The sequence below is a fragment of the Acinonyx jubatus genome, chromosome B4 (assembly GCF_027475565.1).
Source record: "Acinonyx jubatus isolate Ajub_Pintada_27869175 chromosome B4, VMU_Ajub_asm_v1.0, whole genome shotgun sequence".
In the NCBI taxonomy this organism is placed as follows: Eukaryota; Metazoa; Chordata; class Mammalia; order Carnivora; family Felidae; genus Acinonyx; species Acinonyx jubatus.
The window spans coordinates 59,595,703-59,617,761 of record NC_069387.1 but is presented as its reverse complement, the minus strand read 5'-3'; the positions used below and the strand labels follow the sequence as shown (position 1 = coordinate 59,617,761).

The following is a 22,059-nucleotide window of genomic DNA, read 5'->3' as shown; positions in this document are numbered from 1 at the left end:
TTAAAAAGAAAAAGCAGCTTTACTTTTTCATTCATTCGTTTGTTCATTCATTCATTCATTCATAAATGAATGAACCCTCTTACGAGTGACCCAGTTGAAATCCAGCTTTCCGTGATTGGTTTCTTCTTCGGATCCCAGGGCTTGCAGTGCCAGCTGGAGTTTCTTTCGATGAAGTGAATGCTTAATTCCAAGTTCCTAAAATAATAAACAGAAACACCAGCTTTACAATTCTGTCAATATGGGCTGGATACCCCTGGCAAAAAATGCAAATTCTCCCCAAGGGAAGCTAGTGTTAAAGAGTCAACAATCACATTAAATCAGTGTACTAACTCAGGCTAGTGAGATGTTGCTGAACAAAAGCCCTCTAGAAAGCCAAGACCACTGCAATTAGTTTAGTGGCATGCTATACTCCCTACTAGGCTCCTTCCTTCGCAAGACTGGGATTATAGCACACAAAAGAAAAATTCTACTGTTTTTGTACTAAATGTTAAATAATTAGGAAGAAATGTTAAATAATTAGACATAAGATGTAAGGCTCCTTTTCTTTCCCCCTTAATGTAAAGCTGAATTGCATACGTTACATTGAGAAGTGGGGCCCATGCTAAGCCACAGAATGATTTTGAGAAATATGAGCTTAAGGTTTATTATTATGTCGATACAACTATTTCTCGTTAAAATGCCCAGTGGCTTACATGTTTCATAAAGAACCATTAAGACCAGGTACTTCTTGTTAAGTCCGTGAAATAAAGAAAAAAAAAAGAGTGTGAAGCAGAAAACATAAATGTTTTCAAGAGTACTGACTGGCTCCACCCACTCCCCTTTCTAGAAATCCTACATTCATAGTCTCTTTCTCAGTATCCATTGTCTAAACAAACAGAGAAGTAGTCACCTTCTCTAGATCTTGTTGAGAAGCCTGCAAAAGTGTTTGGCCAGATGCAATCCAATGCTTTCCAGAATTCAGGTAGGACCCCAAGCCTTGTTCCACAAGCCAATTGCAAACTTGTTCCTTGGTCCATTTGGCAAATGGCATGTCCAAGTCACTGTAGGAAAAGGAACAACTGCATGAAAAACAATTCAGAGGCCAACCCTGTGACTTATCATCAAGACTGAACAACTATATATCGAATTGACATGGGAATTCCCTGGTGGTACCCATTTGACCATGGAAAGTTTCAGGACATATTTGGAGGAGGAAATGGCACTGGAGTTAAAAGTACCTCATAAGACCAGGGTTTTTATTTCAAATGTAACTACAAAAGATTCAATATGATTGTGCAAGAAAGTGTCATATGGAAGAAAACCAAGTTGAAAGAACAAGTCAAGTCACTGTGCTAGTTTCAATCAATGTTGCTTGAAGACTGAATTCCAAAACAGAAAACACTAGGTTAGACTGAAAGAAATCAAGTCTAACTTGAGTTAACTTTAGCAGAATTACGGTTTCTCTCCAGGTGGTAACCAATGGGAAGAGAGCAATATGCCATCACTGAGTATAGAAAAATGTAAACAACGACAAAAGAAAAATGTAATCAAAGCAAAGTTCTGGGTTTTTTGGTTTTTTACTTTGACACACAGTGCGTTCCTCTTTGAAAAAAAAATGTGTAAATAAACAAGACTTTTTTTTTTTTCTAAAGCACAAGGAAGTCCTCTACTGTGTACAAAGAGAACATATGGCAAACGAGACTCCAGTATTTGAAGAAAGCCAGAGTTTCCTCCTTGATGAAACTTGTGTCCAGTCTTCTGCGTGAGTGGGAGGGACCATGTTTAAAGGGTTTCTAGCCCATTATCACATTCAAAAGATTTAGTATCAATGATTTGTACTAGATGTTTGCCAACCCCACCCTCTTTATTCTTAGGTCAGTGTAGTAACCTCAAACCGGCCCTAAATTGGGATAAGAGTGAAGGAAAAGTTAACAAGAGTCTTAACAGAGAAAACATCACAAGGTCCTGATAAATTTAATAATTCTGATAGAATTTACATCTTTAGGTGCTTTCACAGAATCCATTAGTCATTAATGTTGCTTGAACAGTTACCATTTGCCAGATACTTAATGCATATAAACTCAATTACCTTTTGGGGAATGTACTAATTAACACCATGGAAACAAGGGCACAGAGCATGGAAGTAGTTGCTCAAGGTGACCCAGGTTATAGGAAGTGGTAAGGCCAGAAATCAGATCTAAACAGTCCAGAACTTAACGACTATGCTATCCCATCTCTCCAGAGTTGTGCTTTAGAGTACTTAGAGTAATTATTTTCTCTGTCAAATTTAAGTCCAAAAATCATTCCAACTGAGACGTTGCTGACACTTTAGCTCTGGTCCCTCCCCTAGCTCACAGAGCCCCCCATCTTCTGCATGATTTTCACCAACCAATGCCAAATGGCACTGCCCTATAAAGATGATGGACCCTTTCGCTAGGCATAACAGTAAGCAATGGATTCCACCATCCAACCTAGGGACAATACTAACATCGCAGGTGTTCACGGCCATGACACTTAAGTAGACATGTAAAAAGTTCATTCATTCAGCTGTTCTCACCTGTTAGACTGTCCCAAATCTCGAGACCAACCCAGTCGCGGCCCTGCGGTTGCCCTTGTTCCTCCTCTTTTGAATTCAGGCTCAGACATGTCATCTGGATTGAATGTAGTTGACTGACTTCTCCTAAGTCTGAACAGAAGACACAATACCACGTTGCCTTGTATGAGACCTGAAGAGACCTTAGACTTTAATCAGAACATTGCTTATGTATGGTCGGAACAGATACTTGGATTTCAATGTTAACTGAGACTCAATGAGTTAATGAATGCCAGATCACAATCTTCCTTCCATAAAGGGAACACAAAAGACTTAAAGTTTCACACTTCTTTCCCGCCAATTTTCCATTTACTCCTACGTTTGAGCAACATATAATACAAAGCCCACTCCATTTGTGTGCTCTGTTACTTACTTTCCAAAGAGTTTCATGATACCTCTGGATTTCTTTTTGGAATCTGGCGATGGCGGAGATATCTGGAAGGGACTACTTCCCGGCGCATCTTTTGGCCGGGAAGATACACCAGCAAGATCTAGGTGCTCAGCTGTCTCCTTCTCTGTTTCAGCTATTCCAAGAACAGAATACAAACTCAATGAGCTTTAAGTATGGAATGAATGTGACTAAATGTTATTAACCTTTTTGGTTTTAGCAATTGTTGTACATTCTTCTTCTGTTGTTCTTTCATCAGTGATTTACAAATAGCACCCTACAAATACTAAAAATGGAACACAGATGTATGTTTTGCTCTGTTGGCTGTTCTGTATAAATTAACAGTATGTAGAATATTTTGTATGATATTGTGTATAGATTAACTTACAAGTGATAGCCTCTTTGAGATTCAAAGGTATGAGAGGATTGTAATAATCTTTCCTCGAGTGATTGAATTAATAATGAAATCATTCTCAATCTTCACAAAGCACTTGGTACTGTGGACTCCCTCCTACATTCTTCAACATCACCATCTCCTTCACCTTCTTGTTATGACACTCTCCCAAATCTGCCATCTGATAGTTTCTTCTTTGCTGTAGCACCTGTTTTCTCTTCCTCTTTCACTCCAAGATTCTGCTCTACGTCCCCTCAGTAGGATCTCTAGACAAGCTCACCCACTCCATGCTCAGCACTAAATGATGGCTTCCCTCATATATAAGCAGCTGGTATCAAAACCTGTGGACCTAATCTCTCTCCCCAGGCTCAGTATATGAACATCTATGGACACTCCCAATTTGGTGTGCCAGGGACATCTTGAACTCAACAAACCATGCAATTTTCCTGAGTCTTCTCTTAAATTTGCTTTTTTAAATATTTCCTTAATACTAATTAATATTCTCCCTCTTACTCCAGTTCAAACTCTTTGTCATAGTCTTTTCACTCCCTCCTCTCCTTTGCCATTTACATCAAATCTCAGTTACCAATTTCCATCAATTCTTTTTGCAAGAGATGTATTCCTATTTATCTCTTGTTATGTGTTGAGAAAAGAATGAACTGATAGGCATAAATTTTTCTTTAGATATAAAATCAGTGCCTGTTGATTCTGCCTTGAAAGAATAACATCCAAATTTGCTACTCCTCAGTTTCTGAGCATTAACTAGCTTAATTCATTCAGCTGTCCCTTCATGGATGATCCCACACTAGCAAACACAAGGGGTACTGTTTCCTCAATGTGAGACTGTATGCTTTTTCAGGAAAGTAAAAATTGTACACAAATCACAGGAACGATGTTTCAGCAAGATAAAAAGTTGCAGAGATTGACTTTTCTATGAAGCACAGCTGTGATTATAGGTTATAATAAGCAGTACTCGGCTCTTAGCATTGACAATTTATTTCTTCTGAGAAAGATGCAAAAAAATTTGAAAACAGTTGTCTGGATTTTATCCCACGTTTATCCTAGAAATGTAAGACTACAAAGAGAGAGGTTACCTTTACTGACCCACATGAAGAGGCATGTGGGTACCTACGCAAGATAATAAAACCAAAATCCAAAGGAGCCTTTGAAACCCTAAAGCCATCATGGGTACTGGCATGCCTGAAAATGTTGCCTAACTCACCCTCATTTAAGAAGCATCCTATTCTTATTTTTTGTCTTGAGGATGCCTTTTCCCTACTGAGCCTCCCCTCTCCTTAAATCACTTTGGGGGTGACTCCTCGGATATCACATAGAGCTCCTTTGGGTGTCACTAAACGTCACCTCCATCTTCAAAGCAATCAATGTCGGAATGATGTCCCCCGAATGAAGTAAGTCTGAGATGACCATATTCAACATCTTCTACAGACTTCTCTATTTGGTTGAAAACATTTCTCTCTGGGGATAACGTAAACATGGAGAAGAAGGTACTGCTGGGACCTGGGAGTTAGTGTGAGACAGTGTGCACTCGAAGGGTGAAAAGGCTGCAATTTATGATGCAGGATAGTCCTGCCCTGGTCTCCGAGGGGTGCTGTGTGCACTTCCAGGTCCCCCCAGAGCCCCTCGCGAGGTGTCATTAGCATGGGTTAAAACAGCATTTAGGCTTGGAAGCATAGGCTCTACAGAGAGTCCTAACTTTCAGCAGGAGGTGGAAGGAACTCTCTGGAGTAAAGGACTACATTTCCTGATTGCTGCCAGCTCGCTTTCTAGAGATCACAGATGCCCAGGGCAAGGATTAGCTCAGTTTGGAGGACAGCACTGGCAAAGGCTGGCATGCAGGGGTACGATACCTAAGGTGGGTGCACTGGCACTTCGTTTACGATCTTCAGATATCCCAACAACGCACACAATCACACGCAGCCCAATGGAGAGAACACAGGAGAATGGCAAAATGAAACACGGATCAAACTCCTACTCACAAAATACACACAGTGGGAGGAAAGGCAAGCACCACACTGTGCTTCCAACGTTGCAGACTCCATTAGCAGTTTCAATATGGGGTTAATCTACCCACTTTCAAAACAGATGAGAAGCTGTTTACAATGAAGTCAGAGGGCATCAGGGTTTTTGGTCTTTCCTCTACGTTTATGCCCCAACAAGGAGAGCAGGGTGAGAGCCTACCCAGAACTATCTTCACCACTGAATTCAACCGATGGAAGCCTTTTTTTTTTTTTTCCTAACTTTTCCCCCAAGTCATACACCTTCATTTCTGAGAAAGAGAAAAACACACAAATAGATGAACAAGGGAAGAGATCGATCTTTTCCTCATTCTGAAAGAATTAAAGCAAAGGCATTTTGGCCACACATACCCAAGTTGGGGGCACTTGCTGTCCTCTTGTTACTTTTTATTTTAAAAAAGCCACGCCCAAAGGAAGATCTGGCTTTTCGAGTGCCAAAGGGGTTGTCATCCATGGAGGCATCATGTCCTGGAGCTTTTGGAGGGAGGCTCCCAAACGGGCTGCTTTCTGCCGGAGTTTTATCCTGAGAGAGAAGTAATAATAAATGTAACACAGCACTAACTTGCATAATTATTAGCACATGCCGGGTGCAACACCTGATATGTTACATATTTGACTTTATTTTGAAAAATGATGGAACTAACAGATTGATTACAAATATTATAAGTTTAAAAGGTCAATGCTGAAAGCTACTTAAGAAAACAACAGCTATGGCAGCAACAAAAACATGGTCATCACTCACGTGCTTAGGACTTGAAATATTTAAGGTATAGAAATCCTAAAATTTGGGGGCGCCTAAGTGGCTCAGTCAGTTGAGGTCTGACTTTGGCTTAGATCATGACCTCACAGTTCGTGAGTTCAAGCCTCTGTGCTAACCGCATGGAGCCTGGAGCCTGCTTCGAGTTCTGTGTCTCCCTCTCTCTCTGCCCTTTCCTGCTCGCGCATGCACGCTCTCTCTCCCTCTCTCTCAAAAATGAATAAACATTTAAAAAAATTTAAAAAAAAGCCAACACTGTAAAAAAAATTCTCAATTTTTATTTGCCTCATTCCCCTCAAGGACATGGAAATAAGATATTACATAACCAGAACACCAGTAGGTTTCTTATTTTTCTAACAATTATGACATATATTTGGCTATAACACAGTTCAGTCTTTGTAATATAACTGCATCAGTAGAAGCCCAATATAATGTAATCACTCTACAAAGCAGGCATTAACCCCACTTCTACACCAGCAGTATAAAGAGATTCTACTCTAGTTATTTTAAATATTCTTCTCAAAGAATTAATAATAAAATGAAGACACAATCAGTGACTGTTAAATATTAAAAAAAAAATTTTTTAATGTTTACTTATTTCTGAGAGAGAGAGAGAGAGAGAGAGAGAGAGAGCGCGCGCGCATGAGTGGGGGAGGGGCAGAGAGAGAGGGAGACACAGAATCTGAAACAGGCTCCAGGCTCTGAGCTGTCAGCAGAGCCTGATGCGGGGCTCGAACTCACAAACCGTGAGATCATGACCTGAGCTGAAGTCAGTCGCTCAACCGACTGAGCCACCCAGGTGCCCCTCTTCTCAAAGAATTAATAATAAAATGAAGACACCATCAGTGACTGTTAAATATTTTTTTTAAGTGGTGTTCTGGAATATATTCATATCTTGCCTGCAAGTTACCAAACACGGATGACTAATTTTCAAAGACTGCAGATATACTTAACATCAAAACTAAACTTGCTATAATTAAATTTTTCTTCCTTGATTTAGAAGCCACTTGGGCTGTCCACAATATTTCAAGGTATTTATGAAGAACTGTAATTAAGTTATACTTGTATTATTTTTTTAATTTATTTTGAGAGAGAGTTCATGTGAATGGGGCAGGCAGAGAGAGAAACAGAGACAGTATGAGTGGGGGAGGGGCAGAGAGAGAGAATCTCAAGCAGGTTCCATGCTGTCAGTGCAGAGCCTGACATGGGGCTTGATCCCAGGAACTGTGAGATCATGACCTGAGCTGAAACGAAGAGTCAGATACTTAACCAACTGAGCCTGCTTAGTAATCTATTTAAAAAGAAAAAAATTTTTTTTTTCACATTTATTTTTGAGAGACAGAGAGAGACAGAACACAAGTGAGGGAGGGGCATAGAGAGAAGGAGACACAGAATCCGAAGGAGGCTCCAGGCTCCGAGCTGACAGAACAAAGCCCGACACGGGGCTCAAACTCACAAACTGTGAGATCATGACCTGAGCCAAAGTCGGACGCTTAACTGACTGAGCCACCCAAGCGCCCCATAATCTAACTATTAAGTTATAATTTAAGTACTGTTTATTTTTGGGGTACCTGTGTGGCTCAGTCAGTCAAGCATCTGACTCTCAGTTTTGGCTCAGATCATGATCTCACGGTTTTGTGAGTTTAAGCCCCACATTTGGCTCTGTGCTGACAGAGCGGAGCCTGCTTGGGATCCTCTCTCTCTCCCTCTCTCTCTCTCTCTCTCTCTCTCTCTCTCTCTCTCTCTCTCCTTCCCTCCCTCCCTCCCTCCTCCCTCCCCTACTCACGCTGTCTTTCAAAACAGATAAACTTAAAAATTTTTAAATAAAAAAATTACTGTTTATTTTTGAGCTTTCTGGTTATTTGAATATGCAGTTACAGAAATATGATCTATTATATTGTTGTAGTATTATCCAAACAAAGATGCTTTTGTTTGCATGTTTTCATTTCTCTAAAATCTCTTGCCCTCTGTTTCTTTTATTGCAGAGGTGGAGAAAGGGAAGAGGGGACACGGGCTTTAAGGTGGTGATTTTATTCTACGTATCTACTGCTCATCATAACTACAAGTTTGTAGGTGCTACAATTCAGTGATTCTGTTATCTGTGTCATTACTGATGTCAAAATCACTTAATAATTTATTGAACTGAAAAGACAAAAAGGACAGAGAATGACTGTAATCACAGCTGTAGAGACTGTCTGTGTCTCATCAATGATACCTCCATTATGGCTCAAGGCATTAAGAGCCAACAGTCAAGAGAGTGCACTTGGAAGTAGCCGCTCTACCAGAACCAGTAGCCTCTCTACCCTTTACAAAGTTGATGATTAAAAATCAGAGGAAAGAAGAACCAGAGCCCCTGTTGATAATGTCTTTAAAAAACAAAAAACAAAAACCAAACCAACAAAAAAAAACCCACCAAAATGTTTGCTGTAAACAGACAGTGGCTATAGTAAATGAATGGCTGGTCTAAGACTGGTGATCTAAGAAGGACTTTTTGTGAGGCCTAAGGAAGTCAAAGTATGACCATTAAGAACATCAACAGCCTGATTTGAGTGTTTGGGGTTTTTTGGTTTGTTTTTTTACAACAGTTCATTGAGGTGAAATATAAAAAGTAACTACTCTGAATCGAACAATTCGATGGCATTTAGTACAATCACAGTGTTGTGTAACCATTATCCACCTAGTTCCACAGCATTTCCATCATTCTCAATAAAACCCCTTACCCATTAAGCAGCTTCCCTTCCTCTCTCTCCATCTCTGGCAACCACCAATCTGTGTTCTGTCTCTATGGGTTTATCTATTCTGGATATTTCACATAAGTGGAATCATTTCATGTGTGATCTTTTGTGTCTGGCTTCTCTCATTTAACATGTTTTAGAGATTCTATGTTTTGGTTTTTTGGAGGCATTTAAGCAATCACAGGTATTAGAAGTCTCAAACATATTTGTATTATAATCTAGACATAAAAATTACCTCTGAAGGCTTCTGGACAGACTCTGTATCCTGTTCAAAACAACAACAGTATTTTAAGGTTGTTACAGGAATCCCTTATATGTTGAGAATGTGTCACATACAATTCCATAAATTAAATTTACATCTACTTCAAAGCTATACAATTTCAGTTTCATTTACTTTCAGTAATGGTTTATTAAAGTCTTCATTTTTTTGTTTTATATACTACTTTCAATCCTTCATATTCATATTTCTTAATATTCACCATTAACAGTGATATCTAATAATTTTTCATTAGAGAAACTACAAGCTCTTCTTTAAAGAGTTTTATCTGCAAAATGGAAAATATGAAGAACCCTGAAGATTTTCTTCTCAGGGTAACCAAGAGAAAACAACAACAACAACAACAACAAACAAACAGAACCAACCCCATCTGATGACTCTTTCTTCAGATTGCCCAGGCTGCTGGACTTTTGCAGACTCGAAGTTCTAAAAATAACAATAATAGTAATAAGGATTGATAATAAGTGCCTCTGGTGCCACGGTTTCTAAGTAGAGTATCTTGGAAAGAAACTAAAATTGTGTGTGGGTTGAATCCTGGTAATAAAAGAAACTCTGGATTCAGGCAGTCACTTATGTGCTTAACTAAATTATAACATTTCGTTCTTTTAAAAGCGAGGTGGTTAACTGTCCTGCCAATAACTCTAAATGTCCTGCACATGGTAGGATAGCTGGAAAAACACGTAGGACTATCCCTGTGATGTCAATATTTGAAAGTGAAACAGTGTTTTCCATGGACTAGTGGTGCATCCTCTGCCTGTATACATTTACACCAGAAACTTTCAAAATACTCACATACTATTTATATATAATCCTTGTAATTAAAATAAAGGACCAAAGCGTTACAATTCAGTTCACAAAGGAATCAATTTTCTGAATCTGACAAAGCACTTCATTTTATAGTTATGATCAAGGCATAATAGAAAAATCCCCATTGCTGCCCACAGTAATTTATTTGCTATCCTAGTAAAGGCAAAGTGACCCTGTAAACATCCAGAGACTTTCTTTCACATAAGTAGCATTCAATTATATAGAGCTGGTCTTGCTCAGATTTTGAAGGCAGGAATATGTGACCAGCTTCAAAAAGAGATAGAAAAAAGCAACATCTTTCCTCTAAGAGGCAGAATAATATAAACATACAAAGAACCTTTTTAAAGGCAATTCTCGGGGCACCTGGATGGCTCAGTCGGTTAAGCATCCGACTTCGGCTCAGGTCACGATCCTGTGGTTCGTGGGTTCAAGCCCTGCGTCAGGCTTTGTGCTGACAGCTCAGAGCCTGGAGCCTGCTTCGGATTCTGTGTCTCCCTCTCTGTCTCTCTGCCCTCCCCTGCTCGTGCTCTCTCTCTCAAAAATAAAGACTAAAAAAAAAAAAAAAAAAATTGGGAGCACCTGGGTGGCTCAGTTGGTTAAGCATCTGACTTCAGCTCAGGTCATGATTTTGCAGTTCGTGGGTTTGAGCTCCGCATCAGGCTCTGTGCTGACAGCTCAGAGCCTGGAGCCTGCTTCAAATTCTGTGTCTCCCTCTCTTTCTGCCCCTCCCTCACTTGCACTCTGTCTCTCTCTCTCTCTCTCTCTCTCAAAAATAAATAAACATAAAAAAAATTAAAAGGCAATTCTCATATATTTACATGTAAATAAGTTGCCAGAAGTGCTGACTACCATGGGAATGCAAGCTTGTGCAGCCACTCTGGAAAACAGTATGGAGGTTCTTCAAAAAACTAAAAATAGAACTACCCTACGATCCAGCAATTGCACTACTAGACATTTATCCAAGGGATACAGGTGTGCTGTTTTGAAGGGACACATGCACCCCATGTTTATAGCAGCACTATCAACAATAGCCAAGGTATGGAAAGAGCCCAAACGTCCATCGAGGGATGAATGGATAAAGATGTAGTAAATATATACAATGGAGTATTACTCAGCAATCAAAAAGAATGAAATCTTGCCATTTGCAACTACATGGATGGAACTGGAGGGTATTATGCTAAGTGAAATTAGTCAGAGAAAGACAAAAATCATATGACTTCACTCATATGAGGATTTTAAGAGACAAAACAAATTCACATAAGGGAAGGGAAACAAAAATAATATAAAAACGGGGGGGGGGGGACAAAAACAGAAGAGACTCATAAATATGGAGAACAAACTGAGGGTTACAGGAGGCATTGTGGGAGGGGGGATGGGCTAAGTGGGTAAGGGGCACTAAGGAATCTTCTCCTGAAATCATTGTTGCACTATATGCTAACTAATTTGGATGTAAATTAAAAAAATTAAAAAGAAAATTAAAAAAAAAAAAAGAGAAAAAAGTGTTGACTACCAAATAAAAGAACAAAATAAACAAAAGATCTCATCTTTGAGTACTGCTCTGAACATATATTTTCCTAATTTAATCCAGACTTTTACTTGGATAAACACAGATGTTGGGTTGGTTTACTATACTGAAAGTGCAAAAAACCATTGTAGCCTTTCCAGCCATCACACCATCCTCTGTGACTCTTTTCTGCTAGAGTCAAACTGCAAGTCAGTGCAAACCTCAAATTCAAAGCACTGAACTTCACATGAAAGCTGATGAAGGAAGGTTAAAGATGGGCAAAAACCTGGCATGAGATAATGGTCAACGAGCAAGTATTTCTTTGTTAACTTACAAACCTCACCTGCACCCCCATCCAACCACTGCATTAATGTATTCAGGCCTCAGAGTCATTTGCTTTTAATTTTGGTTATTGTTAGTGTAATAGAAGCTTCCTCTCTGCCAGGTCTCAAGTGACATTTTTTACATTCAATAATATGACTTACGAAAGACTATCAGAAGGCTGGGTTTCAACAGCAGCACCAAGGATTATTTTTCCATCACTAAAATGTAAAAAAAAAAAAAAAAAGAAAGAAAGAAAAAAAAAAGAATTTATACCCTGTAAGAGTAAAAGAGCATACATATTCTAAGTGAACACAATTGTCAAAAACAAAAAACTGTGCGAGGGAATATATTTCACTCTCTTTACAAATACTCCATTATATTTTCTTTTATTTGGTCTAATTGTAAGACTAAGTAATTGAGAATATGCTCCCTCAAAATTCTACTTGCTGATGGAGAAACTAGGGTATCCCTGTCCTGAATCCTTCCCAGCCATCCTGCAGGCAGCCTCAGGCACATGACTGTCACTATGGACCTGGCAACACTTGTTGACGGCCACCTATGACCTAGACATAAAGCCCAAATGCCCTAAAATCCCTCTCTAAACTGACCACCATACCTCCCCTGACTCCTCTCTTGTGACTCCTTGCTTCCACACCTTTTATTTCAATAATACAGAACTGATTTCAAGTCCCTTGGCCCATGCCTTCCTGTTTCTTGCCCCTGTGAAAAATTATGTTTGTAAATGAATGCAGCGCATCCTTGTCTTTGCTTGACCTACTCTGTTGAACATTTATATTGCAATGTCAGAACATAAATGACGTACTTCTCTTCAAACGAAGTCTCTGGTTGAGGCAATTTTGCTTTTTCGGAAATTTCCAAGCCCTTAGATGCTGGCAATAATGAAGGGACCGAAACTTGCAAGATACCGGTGTGGAACTGTAATGTAATTACAAAAAGGCCAAAAACCAATCCATCAAACAAAACATAAGTTACAAAGAAAAAAAAAAAAAGAAGTAAGACAATTACACGGCCTATCGATAAAATTTCATACACCTGGGTTCAGCACGCTATTCTTATATTTACAAAACAGTCTCAGTATATAAACATCAATAAGTGTTCGTCAGAGAAAACCTTCTGGAGGAAGGTCATCCGTGAACTTGGTTCTGAATAAAACATAATAAATACCATCAAGTAAGTTAATAGCCGATCCTGACAACTTGAAGTCCCAGTTAAAATCTTGGCTCTGGCACACTTGCCTAAGTGACCTTAGGTAAGTCACTTAACTAGGTGTCAGTTTTCTCTCCTGCAAAATGAGAATGGCAATGCCTACCGTACAGGGTTGTCATGATTTAAGATGAGATTTGGGTAAAGCGCTTTGTAAACACACCTCTGTTCTCTCTCTCTCTCTCTCTTTTTTTTTTTTTTTAATTTTAGAGAGGTTGGGGGAGAGGGCAGAGGGAGAGAGAATCTTAAGTAGGCTCCATGCTCAGTACCTGGAGCCTGACAAGGGGCTCCATCCCACGACTCTGGGATCATGACCTGAGCCAAAATCAAGAGTCAGACGCTCAACTGCCTGAGCCACTCAGGCACCCCTGTTTTCACTTTAATTTCTACCACCAGTCTAACACAGAATGTTGTTCAAACTGGTTAATTTGTGGATACAATTAAAACGCTTTGCTTAATAACAATATTAGAGCCACAACAAAAATGCATGGCACATTTTCCCCAACAAATGCCTTACGTATCCTAGGGATGGAATCTACGAAAGAAATTTTATACTCTGGCTTTAAATAGTTTCTGACAACTGTAGAGTACTTAGGTTGTGAGCATGTCATAAACTAATAAACCAAACACTTAAAAACAACTCTGGTAAAGAAAAATAAACAAAATTCACCTCAGTGAATTCACTTTGCCAGTCAACCAATTAGTGACAGCGCTTCACTTCTGAAGTCAACCAGGCAGGTAGGGATTCACACCAGTGAACACACATCTAGAGGCCAGTCAACAGCCTCACCTTTGTAACCACACATTCACAGCTGATGTCAACTCACTCCAGTCTCTGCAAGGCCACCAGTCCCCGAGCTCCAAGCATCCCCTGAAACCCCACATATGATCAGCTGAAGAGATTGTCTGAGACCAACAAAGTTCCCTTTGTTAAATAAATAGGCAATAAATTTAGCTTTGTGGATTTTTGTTTCAGTTACTGAGGGTGGTCTCCTCCCTTGACACTATAAACGGTTATAACATGTGAAGTCTGTTAAAATAACCCGATTGGGCCCAAGACGGAGTGGCCTGTATTAAGCTCCATGTCAGCAAACCCAAACTTAGCTAAATTTCTATGCTCGGTGCAGAGAAGGCTCGGTGCCCAGAAAAGGCAGGCTTAGGTCAACCAATTAGCGCTTGCCTTCTCTACACAAGTTACCTGACCCTGCTCCAAGACTCCCCTTCGCTGCACATAAGGAAGGTAACCTTACTCGAACCAACCAGCAAATGCCTAGCATGACCCCCTGTTCCTCCTTCCTTCTGCCTAAAAAAGCCTTTCATTTTGTACAGATCCTTAGAGTTCTTTTCCACCTGCTAAGGTGGATGTCGCTCGATTCATGAATTGATGAATAGAGCCAGTAAGAACTTTAAAATCCATTCGGTTGAATTTTGTTAACAGCAAGTTGTATTTATTGTAAAATAGGAAATTATTGCACTATCTTTTTTTTTTTTAAGTTTGAATCTTTATGATTAGTTCTGGGCCACTTATTGAGCCATTACCCCTGTGGTACGAAGTTTACAGTAGCTCCTTGGGTTCCTAATCATGGGGATGTGGGTGGGAGGGATGGTTCCACTAACCAAGTGACCCATTTTCTTGATTTCATTTCAAACTTTAGGGCTTTAACTACAACCTCAAAATCTCCCTCCCAGCTTTCCTTTAACCAAGTTGCTGAACATGCTCAATCATCATCAAATCATTGTTTCCAAACTAAAAGTCTCATTAAAGTAGAATTCACATAGCAAAGGCTTTTTGTTAAGGATATGAGATTATCTAGGCATATCTTACATGGAATAGCTATCTTTCTGTATACATGCAGCATACTCAGTGGCTGTCAAATATTAGTTTTCCCTTCAATATAAATATGTATTTAGCAGGGCGCCTGGGTGGCTCAGTCGGTTAAGCGTCCGACTTCGGCTCAGGTCATGATCTCGCAGTTCGTGAGTTCAAGCCCCGCGTCAGGCTCTGTGCTGATGGCTCAGAGCCTGGAGCCTGTTTCAGATTCTGTGTCTCCCTCTCTCTCTGACCCTCCCCCGTTCATGCTCTGTCTCTCTCTGTCTCAAAAATAAATAAAGGTTAAAAAAAAATTTTAAATATGTATTTAGCAAGTAGGGAATTTTTTTCCCTCTAAAATATTTCTTATTCCTTAACTCTTTGTTTCTCTCTTCCAATTTTATGGAGATATCACTGACATGCAGCAGTATATAAATTTAAGGTATACAGTATAATGACTTACAGATTACTGTGAAATGATCACCACAGTAAGCCTAGTTAACATCCATCACCTTGTCTAGTTACGAAGGGAAGGGATGGGAAGGGACAGGAATAGAAGGAAGAAAGAAGAAAGAAAAAGAAGAAGGAAAAACATTTTTTTTTCCTTACGATGAGAACTTTTTGGATCTATTCTCTTAGCAATTTTCAAATATACCAGATAGCAATGTTAACTATAAGCATCATGTTGTACATTACACTCCCAGCACTCATTTGTCTCATAACTGGAAGTTTGTACCTTTTGACCACCTCCCTCCAATTTCCCTTACCCACTAATTTCTTATTAATGACATCCTTTAGCCCTGTCTTACATTTAAGAGAGAAATGTTAATTGTTTCCTCCTTGAATTCTTTTGCAGTCAATTCAAATTTCCTTTTCTCACCATGTAATTATCAGGAACAGATAGGAAAAATAAAGATGCCACTCAGTTTCTTGTCACCACATAGAGCAAAATGTTAAAAGATGACCAAAGAAAGAAATGTTAAACATAAGGGAGCCAAAATTGTTTTGTTAAAAAAAAAAAAAAAAGACAAAAAAAAAAACCCTTCTTATTCTTAGTTTCTCTAGGCAGCACATTACACTAAAATTCAGAAATACTTTCGGGGAGTCTGGATGGCACAGTTGGTTAAACATCTGACTCTTGATTTCGGTTCAGGTGAACCGAACTCACAGTTCATGAGTTCAACCCCTACGTCAGGCTCTGTGCTGACAGCATGGAGCCTGCTTGGGATTCATTCTCTCTCTCTCTCTCTCTCTCTCTCTCTCTCTCTCTCTCTCTCTCTCCTCCTCCCGCCCTCTCAAAAATAAATAAATAAATATTTTAAAAATTAAGAAACAGTTTCAGGGCAAAGATCGAGGTGCTGTCAGGAAAACAGTCTTAAGATGAAGCCATGGGTGTGCCTTTGTTAAGACCTCAGGAAGACTTAAGGAGGTGCTATCTCAGTGAACCCTTCAAAAGAGCAAAACCTCTCAAAGTAAAGGGATATTTCAAGCAGCCTTACAGAAAACTTTAGGTAGAAGAAGGTTTATTGTGAAGATATTTGTGGATATGCTTTACCTTACGGACTGGATTATAAATTAATTCTTAAGAAGTTCCAAGTAAATAAGCTATTACACCAAATTAGACAGACAGGGAGGGACAGAAGGTAGAAGGCCTTGGACCCGTACAGACACTTTGACAGAAAACGACTCATCTGCAATTAGAAGTTCCTTCCTTTTTTTTTTTTTTTTAACGTTTATTTATTTTTGAGACAGAGAGAGAGACAGAGTATGAACGGGGGAGGGTCAGATAGAGAGGGAGACACAGAATCTGAAACAGGCTCCAGGCTCTGAGCTGTCAGCACAGAGCACGACGTGGGGCTCGAACTCACTGGCTGCAAGATCGTGACCTGAGCCGAAGTTGGATGCTCAACCAACTGAGCCACTCAGGCGCCCCTACAAGTTCCTTCTTATGGAAATGGAAAGATGCCTCAGAAGGAATAACCAAGAGCCCAGGGGACTGGGCTCTGTCAAAGAGCTGGCAATGTAGGCCTGGCTCAATTTTGGAATTGCTATGGACTAATGACACCTGTGTGTCTTCCACTTTCCCTCTTTTTTAAATGGGAATGCCTAGCAGTTGTTATGCCTATCCCACCACAGTACGACAAGTGTAGAGGGGACACATAGCTTGACCTTTAAGTTCCTGGTTCTTTAAATGGAATGAAGTGCTCTTCGAGAAGTTGTGCCCAAGAAGATGTGAGGAGCTTCACCTACATCTTGACCTCGTGTGGATGATGAGATTCTGGATGTTGATGCCTAACTGGAATGAGACCAAGAGGTTTCTGAAGAGAGGGTGAGTGTATTTTGCATGGGAGAGGGGTGTAAATTATCATAGTCGGAGAGTGGAGAGGCAGATTGTACTATTCAGATGTGGCTGCACCAGTTATGCCACCCCACATGTTCTTCTTATAATGTGCTGTCGTTACTTGTCCGTCAAGAGGTAGGGTCTATGCTTCCCCTCTGTGAATGTGTGTGGACCTGTGACTATAGGAGAAGAGCTGCTACATGACTTCCGAGTTCTATCATAAAAAGTGACAGAAATTTGCAAGGTTCTCTTGGGATGCTCATCCTTAGGACCTAAACACTATGCTATGAGAAAGCCAAGCAGTCACATGTCCAAGCAGGGCCTCAGCTGATGTCCCAGCCAAAAGGAGCCCCACCCATAAAGACATACAAATGGGCAGCCTTCGTGCCTTTCGAGCCGATGCCCAGTGGAGCGAAAATGAAATATTCCTGCTGAGCCCTGCCCAAATCACAGATCCATCAGCAAAATAAGTGTTGTCATTCAGGCCACAATGTTTTGGGGTGGTTTGCAACAGATAATGGAAACAGGTTTTGGCACCAGTTGGATGTGAAAGAAAAGTAAATGAGTTCAAGACTGAGTATTCCTGTCCCGTTGCTTTTTCCAAGCCTAAAGAAGTCAAGGAAATTTTAGTCCATCATTTTTTAGAGGCACAATCAGAAGTGACTAAAATCAACTTCTTTATATAATCAAACTTTATCCCCACTTCATTTATTCCTTACTTATTCTTTAATAAATAGATTGTCCTCTCCTATTTATTTAGGATGACCTCATTCTCCCATGTTTTTCCTGAATTATTTAAATAATTTTGACATCACCCAAGGCATTTATTTATTAAAAAGAGAGGGGAAAAAACACACATTTCAAAGGAAGTCCTATGAGACACAAAATTGCCAAAACTCAGTCAGTAGTCAAACTGAGAAAAGATCCCATGTCTTTCACGTTGTCAACAGCATCTTAACCTTCGATGACACAATCTCTTCATATTGTCAGCAATATGAATCTCAGCAAAAAACTGAGACTCTGTAAATACCTCTTCTGGAACACTTGTGTTAAATGGGTCACGGCTGGGAGATCCCATTACTGGTGTAGGTGACAGACTTTTCTCCAGGTCACTAAAACCTTGTGCATCCAGCAAAGTGGAGATGGAACTGGATGTGAGCAGATCTTCAAAGTCGCTATCTTGGCCTAGAAAAAGACAAAACAAAAGGAGGACAACAGCAGCTTTTCATTTACATTTCACTTTTGGTGGAAGAATACCAACTGAATATAATTTTTTTTTTCCTCATCTTCAAAAACCAAAGACTCGACTTCTCCTGAAATCATTAGAAAAATAACAACATGGCATCTAGGAAACATCCCAAACTATGAGCACCTGCGGCTTGGGGGTGGTGTTAACAAAGGTATTAATTCATGGTAGTTTTAATAGATATAATCATGGACTCACAGCACTGAAATCAAAAGTTAATTTAGTCCAAAAATCCTCCCATAATTTTGTTTCAGATTTTAGGCCTTGACAAATTTCAGTTCAGAAATAACCAAGCTGGAGAATACCAGTGGTATAACAAACTAATTCAGAATAGTAATACAGCCACCCAGTAAACAACTCAATCTTCATCACTACTGTGTTCTTGGAAAACAAGAAAACAAAAGACAACAACAACAACAAAAAATAGAAAGAAAAAAGGAAAAGAAAAAAAGATAGGCAATCTTTTGATTCCTTAAGAGGATCCCTGTATTTCATTTATTTTAAGGCAGAAAGAATAGCCTTAGGGACAAATTCAATCATATATCCAGGAAAGCAGCAACTTTAAGAATTTCTTTTACATCTCCAGCGATGAAAAGGATTAAGTGCTGGGCAATAGTGCCAGATATTCTTTACTAAAACCAAAGAATGTTGCTTAACACACTATTCTCTGAGTAATACAAAATGGCAAATCATATGCTCGTTTAAAGCTATTAACTAGACTTAGTTTCTTAATTTAGGTTTTATTAGATATTTATTCTAATTTTATTAAAATTTAGGTATTAATAGCATTTTCTAAGGATTATCTAAATAAATATAAATCCTAGTGAGAAATCACTATTTATAAACTCTTCATTAGAACAGGACATAATTTTCAATGGTGGTTAAAAACTATCTCTTTTAGCTACATTTATATGCATTTACAAAGATGGAAAAAAAAATACATGAAATTGACAAAAGTGATCATGCCAGTGCAATTACAAACAATTTTACCCCTTTTCCCTATTTTCTACATGTTTTATAAAATAATCTGTTTACATAAATTAATGTTTTCCCTTGATTTTTAAATATAGGAATTACAATGTTGAGATTCTATAAAATCAGACAGTTTTAAATGCTACAACTATGTAAAAATTAATCACTTGTGAATCTGCAATATTGTCTAAAAAGAGACACTCTCTTGAAGGCACAGAAAATGCTGACTGATGAGAATCGCATGTACACTGATGAAGGTTCATTTGCTTGCTCATTGGGATATTTACAAAGTCTTAACTCATGCTAAGCCCTGTGAACAAAAAGATGAAAATCTTTTCTTCCACTCCCCCCCCCCCACCAGAAATTTTGGTCTGATATATGATTTTCTTTCCTTTTGGCTCATCAAAATTGAAATTCCAAAATCTGAGTGTTTCACGAGTACCCTCCAAAAGATTTATTACCAGTGCTTACTTTTAGAGCAAACAACCCCCACCTACATATTGTTAATGAACAAGAAAACTTTCAAAGTTCTTGACGTTTTTGTTTTAAATGACCCCCAGAGATTTTCCACATTGGAGGATGGCCAACTGGACCACGGGCAGATAAAACAACAATACATCAAAAGGGATCGCTATTTTTTTCAGTTTTTATTTTTCTAGTTAACATACAGTATTAACATTAGTTTCAGGTGTACAATATTGTAATGCAACACTTCCATACATGATCCTGTGCTCATCTCAACAAGTTGTACACCTTAATCACCATCAAAGCATGACTATTTTTACTTAGATGTCTCACGGGTTGTTTTTGTTTTTTAATTTAACACATTCAATGTTGAACACATTTCAGTGTTCCTCCACTAGGCTTCTCTATATTGGTAAATGGAATCATCATCCACCCAGCTGCTTTAGTCAGAAAGGTAAATCTTTCTTGATTCTTTCCTCTTCTTCACTCTCATCTGGTCCATCAAACCAATGTTGATTCTAACACCAAAATGTATTTCCTATCAGTACCTATCATATCATTCCACTTGGAATGCTGCAGGGGTCTTGTGATTGGCTTCTCTTCCCTCCTACACTGCTCCCTCCTCCCACTACGGTCCATTTGTTATGCAGATGCCACTGACGTGTTAAAAACCATCAGTGAATCCCTCTGGGCTCAAAGAGCTGAATGCCTCTCACTGCCTGGGTGACACTCAACTTCTATCAGCTCAGCTCATCTCATTTCATTCTCTCCCTGCTCAGTACCTTCCAGGCATACTCATCTTCTTTTACTTCTTAAACACACCAAGCTCTTTTCCCCCCTAACCTCCTGAACACACTGTTGTTCTCCCTCTCTCTGGAATGCTGTCCCCCTGACCAACCAAACAATCTACAGTATTCTCATTGGCCTACACACTCTCTTGCAGAGAACAGATGCCTAATAATAATGTTGAATGAAGGAACTAATTTGGAATAATGGATAAGCTCCCGGAAAGAAAACAAGGCCAATGTCAAAGTTCATAGCCACTTAAAATCAAGTAAAGTAGAAAAACCTAGAGAGCTACGCTACCTTTTTTACCTTGGGCCAGTACCACCGTATCTTGCATTTTCTTGTACCTGTTCAGGCACTGGCGAAGATCTTCTATTTTCCGATCCTATTAATAAAATCAATTATCATCTTTAATACTATTGATTTTAAACAGTAAAACTGTGACACAAAGAATAAGTAGACATGAATTATTTACATTATCCAAAGAAGACTTCTAAACTTTAGTAAAACTGGTAATATCTAGAATAGTTTTCCTACGTACATCAGAGATAGAGAAGAAGTACCTCTAAATTTAGAGATCCTATCCTTCAGCTGCCATCTTTAAAAAACAAAAACAAAACAAGGTAATAAGATACAAAACAAAAACAAACAAAAAAAAAACAAGAATAAAATCAACTTTAATTATTCTCCTCTCCAACTTCTAGGTCAGATCTTGAAAGAAAGGTCTACACCTGCTGTCTGTATCAGCTGTCATCAGTCACCATCTGACTTTTTCCTTCACAAAACACTCAGCCAAAGTTGCTTCAATTAGTCATTAGGGACTTTCTATTTACTGAAATAATGAACACTTTTCATCCTTTGTCTAATTTGACCTCGCTTGGTACTTGACTGACCCCACCCTTTGCTTCTTTGTTCCCTTTTCTTTCCACTCTGTCTTTTCTTCTATTTTGATTTCTTAATCCCTTGACCAGATAAGATATTCTACTTCTACAACCCCCCCTATCTGGCCAACCCAGATCATGAAATGTTAGCACTTCCAGGTTTTGTCCTTTACCCTCATTCTGGTGGATTATAAAGATGGGCTCCCTAGCTTCTCCCTCACTGATTTTGGGCTTGTCCATGTGACTTACTTTGGCCAAAGAGATATAAACAAATGTGGTGCAAGGAAAGGCTTGAAAGGTATTTATCTGCACATTAGGGCTTGCCCTCTTTTTTCTGCTCTAGGGAACCTTGTAAGCACCATGTGAAGAAGCATAGGCTAGTCTACTGGAGGATGAGAGATCATTTGGAGAAGAGACATCCCAGACGGGACCAACCTATACAAGTCGGTTAATCACCAGAGAGGTGAATCACATCATTCTAGACCATCCAGCCCCATCCTAGCCACTGGCTAACTGCAGAGATCTGCAAAGCCAGCCCAG

At 39.3% G+C, this 22,059-nt stretch overlaps 1 protein-coding gene across 16 annotated transcripts in view; it reads right to left on the bottom strand.

Annotated features, from left to right (window-relative positions):
• The window catches only part of PPFIBP1 (PPFIA binding protein 1), a 171,675-nt gene that overhangs the window by 10,645 nt on the left and 138,971 nt on the right, over window positions 1-22,059 (bottom strand). For 6 of the 16 annotated variants that reach the window (XM_053226074.1, XM_015065218.3, XM_015065216.3 and 3 more), the window contains 12 exons: window positions 20,939-21,023; window positions 18,200-18,354; window positions 12,618-12,730; window positions 11,956-12,012; window positions 9,525-9,585; window positions 9,118-9,147; window positions 5,742-5,913; window positions 5,223-5,255; window positions 2,946-3,096; window positions 2,537-2,665; window positions 890-1,040; window positions 84-195 (listed from right to left, as the gene is read on the bottom strand). In XM_053226074.1, coding sequence (XP_053082049.1) covers window positions 84-195; window positions 890-1,040; window positions 2,537-2,665; window positions 2,946-3,096; window positions 5,223-5,255; window positions 5,742-5,913; window positions 9,118-9,147; window positions 9,525-9,585; window positions 11,956-12,012; window positions 12,618-12,730; window positions 18,200-18,354; window positions 20,939-21,023 — 1,249 coding nt within the window. The remainder of the gene's footprint in view (window positions 1-83; window positions 196-889; window positions 1,041-2,536; window positions 2,666-2,945; window positions 3,097-5,222; window positions 5,256-5,741; window positions 5,914-9,117; window positions 9,148-9,524; window positions 9,586-11,955; window positions 12,013-12,617; window positions 12,731-18,199; window positions 18,355-20,938; window positions 21,024-22,059) is intronic. The other 10 variants (XM_015065221.3, XM_053226072.1, XM_053226076.1 and 7 more) reach the window with 3 other exon arrangements.